General features: G+C 47.3%; 1 protein-coding gene across 1 annotated transcript; it reads right to left on the bottom strand.

Annotated features, from left to right (window-relative positions):
- Positions 1 to 303: 303 nt before the first annotated feature.
- On the bottom strand, positions 304 to 2812 carry LOC147903759 (cation transporter HKT2;2-like). Its single transcript, XM_087372278.1, has 3 exons — positions 1302 to 2812; positions 942 to 1190; positions 304 to 691 (listed from the first exon to the last, which is right to left on the bottom strand). The coding sequence occupies exons 1-3, from the start codon at positions 2810 to 2812 to the stop codon at positions 304 to 306; spliced, it is 2148 nt and encodes a 715-aa protein (XP_087228404.1).
- Positions 2813 to 3166: the final 354 nt, after the last annotated feature.

The following is a 3166-nucleotide window of genomic DNA, read 5'->3' as shown; positions in this document are numbered from 1 at the left end:
CTTCGCCCGCTTGAACCTACCTATCATGGGCGCTTCCAATGGGAGAATGGGTCATTCGGAAGTATGGAGAATTGACGATACTCCTATTATATAATCGGACATAGTTTTGGAAAATAACTTTCCGTCCGCCGTGTAAACTGTACGTGAGTACTACTTCAGTCTCTGGTGTGGCTGTCATCTGAAGTGAACAGCCCACCACCTCTGCCATGGACACATTCTCTACTTTTCAGGGCAAATGGCGGTTTATTCACCGCAAAAGCGGAGCCTTGGATTTAATAAACTGTGCAAGTTTCTGGTGTAGTTTTAGATCGGCTCGGTGTATGATCTGCCGTGGTTGCCAAGTCCTTCCAGCGCAACGGCGTCACTGTCTGAACTCATTTCACGCTGATCCGTTGCAATATTACTCGAACTCCCGGCCTTGTCATCCTTCAGTGGGTGTGAACATGGAAAATTCACCTCCTCGTGCAGATAACCGGGATCAAAGCGGGCGCTGCTGGGCATTTGGAGTGCTGAGTCCACGTTCTCTAGTGGAAGACCTCGATGTCTTCCTAACAGCATCACAACCACTAGCATCAATTTCCCCATACTGCTCCATTTCCCAGAGAGACTGTATGGGACGTCTTCACAAGTCGCCTTGTCCTTTGCCAGGGCACAACTATAGCCGATCGATAGTCCCACATTCCCGTAAGCACTGCGAAAGCAGACCACTTGAGAACGATATTTTGGGCGGCGTTTTCAACACCGGAATTCAGGACAAAATTAAAAAAGCAGCGATGAATATCAGAAGATAAGTCTGTGACTTCGGACCAAAACTTTTGCGCACGGTACACTAATTCTGCTTTCTTTTCGAGAAATGGGAGTGGCATTGCAAGTAACTGTTCATCGCACGAACTTGACTTAAGTGAAGTTCGTTGTCTCAAGGCGTAGCTGAGTGCTAGTACCTGACAGTCTCGAAGATTATGTTGAAAATGGAATAGTTCAATGGATCGCCTGAGATACTCTCGTTCTCTATCATACATATGATAAAAACTGAGAGAAACAAGTAAGTCGAATCACGCGCTAAGAGCTTCCTTGACTGAACAATAATGCTATGACCGTCAGCTTGCGGCCGATAAAGGATATCGAGGGAGCTCTCTCGTATTGCAATCGTGTTCTGCCTGGTCAAGAAAACGGGATAGACGGAAAGGTACCTGCATCGACAACGCAGAAAAAAAAGCTGCATCAGACATTTGGATCGTTCGGGAGCTAGCTATAATGGTAGACTTTACTTGAAGCCGCACGTATTTGTGGTAGATACTCACATCAGACCGACGTATAACAGCAGAACCGGTGGCGATAATTCTGCTATGTTCAGCACATTTTCACCGGCGTTGCGCGTTGTGATGGATTGGAAGATGATGCTCACGAATTTCTGGACACTAGTCAGTCCGTCCAGAACCTGGGAGTCCCAATCAAACGCAGAGATGAAGACTAGCTGCACAATGGTAAAGGCCAGCACAGCAGCTACTAGCCACAACGTAGGATGCTCTGGAAATAGATGAGTGTAGCAGCTACGGGAGTATTTGAGCAAGTAAGCGTAAGCCGATCTTCTTCTCTGGCTTTTCTCGAACCGGTGCAATAGCCAGATTATCAATCTTAGGCATGGTGCGAACAATGTGTTTCCCATCAGAATCAAGACAGAGAGAAAAAGCAGTATAGGAATAGACTTTCGAAACTCTATCAGGCTGTTGTTTAGGAGAGACAACCCGGAGTTTCCGAACGCCGATATGGCAGAGAACCATGCAAAGAAAGTGTAATCGATTCTCTTATCGTGGAGAAGACGCTGCGCCGGCCGTGAAAGCAGAAAGGTTGATTCAATGACTAGAAATCCAGCAAATTGCACCGCTAGGAAGTATGCGACAATAACAGAGCTTAGAGCTGTCAGAGCTTCGTATTCTAGGATCCTACGATTAAACAGAGGACGGCTACTGACGATGTGCAATTCATCCTGCCTTGCTTCCTCCGTTAAAGCGTTCGTTGACGAGGTTACTGTTGTTTCGCATATCGTATCCTGGATTGCACTTGCCCATCCTTTTCTTGTATGCTTACCTGCATTTTGTCTCCTTGTACTGGATGGAAGCCTCATCGTTGACAAAGCATTTAAAATTCGCCTCCATAGGTTATTCTTTTCATATCCATCCAATATGTATGGATCCATCTCGGTGCTCATTTTGTCGCCGGCTTTTGCTTCGCATTTGATGACATGTTCTTCAGCTTTGGCATGTACTTGACTTTTTTCTGCGTCTACAGCAAGCTGTAGATCGTGAGCAGGATGTGATCCGAATTCTAAAGCAGCTTGAGATTGTGTGCCAGAGAGCTTGTCTATGTGATGATCCCAGGAGGCCCGTTCAGCAGCAGCAAAACGCCGGAACTTGAGACGCTTGTGGTACAAGGGCAGGAAGGAAGTGAACATGTGGCTTCCAAGGATGGACAGCAGCAGGATAAAGACGCTATCGAAGGGGTTGAGGGACTCGACAGGCACGCACATGAGGCCAGTGACAGAAATGGCGGAGGCAGAAGTGTAGAGTGCGTCTACGAAGCTGAGGGGCTGGGAAGCTTTCTTGGGCGAAAGCAGGAGGACAAGGGTGCCGAAAGCTGCAAGGAGGAGGAAGTAAGAGACGTGGAGGAAGTAGTAGGTTTGGTGGAATCGAAGAGGTGGGAATGAAAACATTCTGCGGGGAGGCAGATGATGATCAGGAGGAGGTGGTTGATGAGGCCGATTGGGGAGCAAGGCAGCTTGTGCATGACGAATGGGATCAAGTGGCTGCTCCATTTAGCTATAGGATGGATGGAAGAAGAGAAAAGATGGTGAAGAGCTTAGTTCAGTTGTGGAAAATTGTTACAGTGTGCAAGACAAACTGCAGGGGGGGAATTTTGTTCACGAAGCTCATGTGAATTGTTACAGTACGCAACCGAAAGCCAATTCTCACGCAGCAATTGAAAGCGCTTGAAAGCTCGCTGGTTTTGGGTGGCGCAACTATAAAGCAACAATCAATGATCAGCAATATTCTCGTGCAGATAAGGTCGTTGCAGTTACATACTGTCGTGTGACAACAACAGTTTAGGGTAGTAGAGACGGCTGGTTTTGAGGGCATGCTCGTGCTCTAAACATGAAGGATTCGCAGCT

Source organism: Dipteris shenzhenensis, chromosome 3 (genome assembly GCF_047967505.1).
Source record: "Dipteris shenzhenensis isolate YYH24624 ecotype China chromosome 3, Dip_SZ_1.0, whole genome shotgun sequence".
Taxonomy (NCBI): domain Eukaryota; kingdom Viridiplantae; phylum Streptophyta; class Polypodiopsida; order Gleicheniales; family Dipteridaceae; genus Dipteris; species Dipteris shenzhenensis.
The sequence above is the reverse complement of the archived record's forward strand: the minus strand, read 5'-3'. Positions and strand labels throughout refer to the sequence as shown.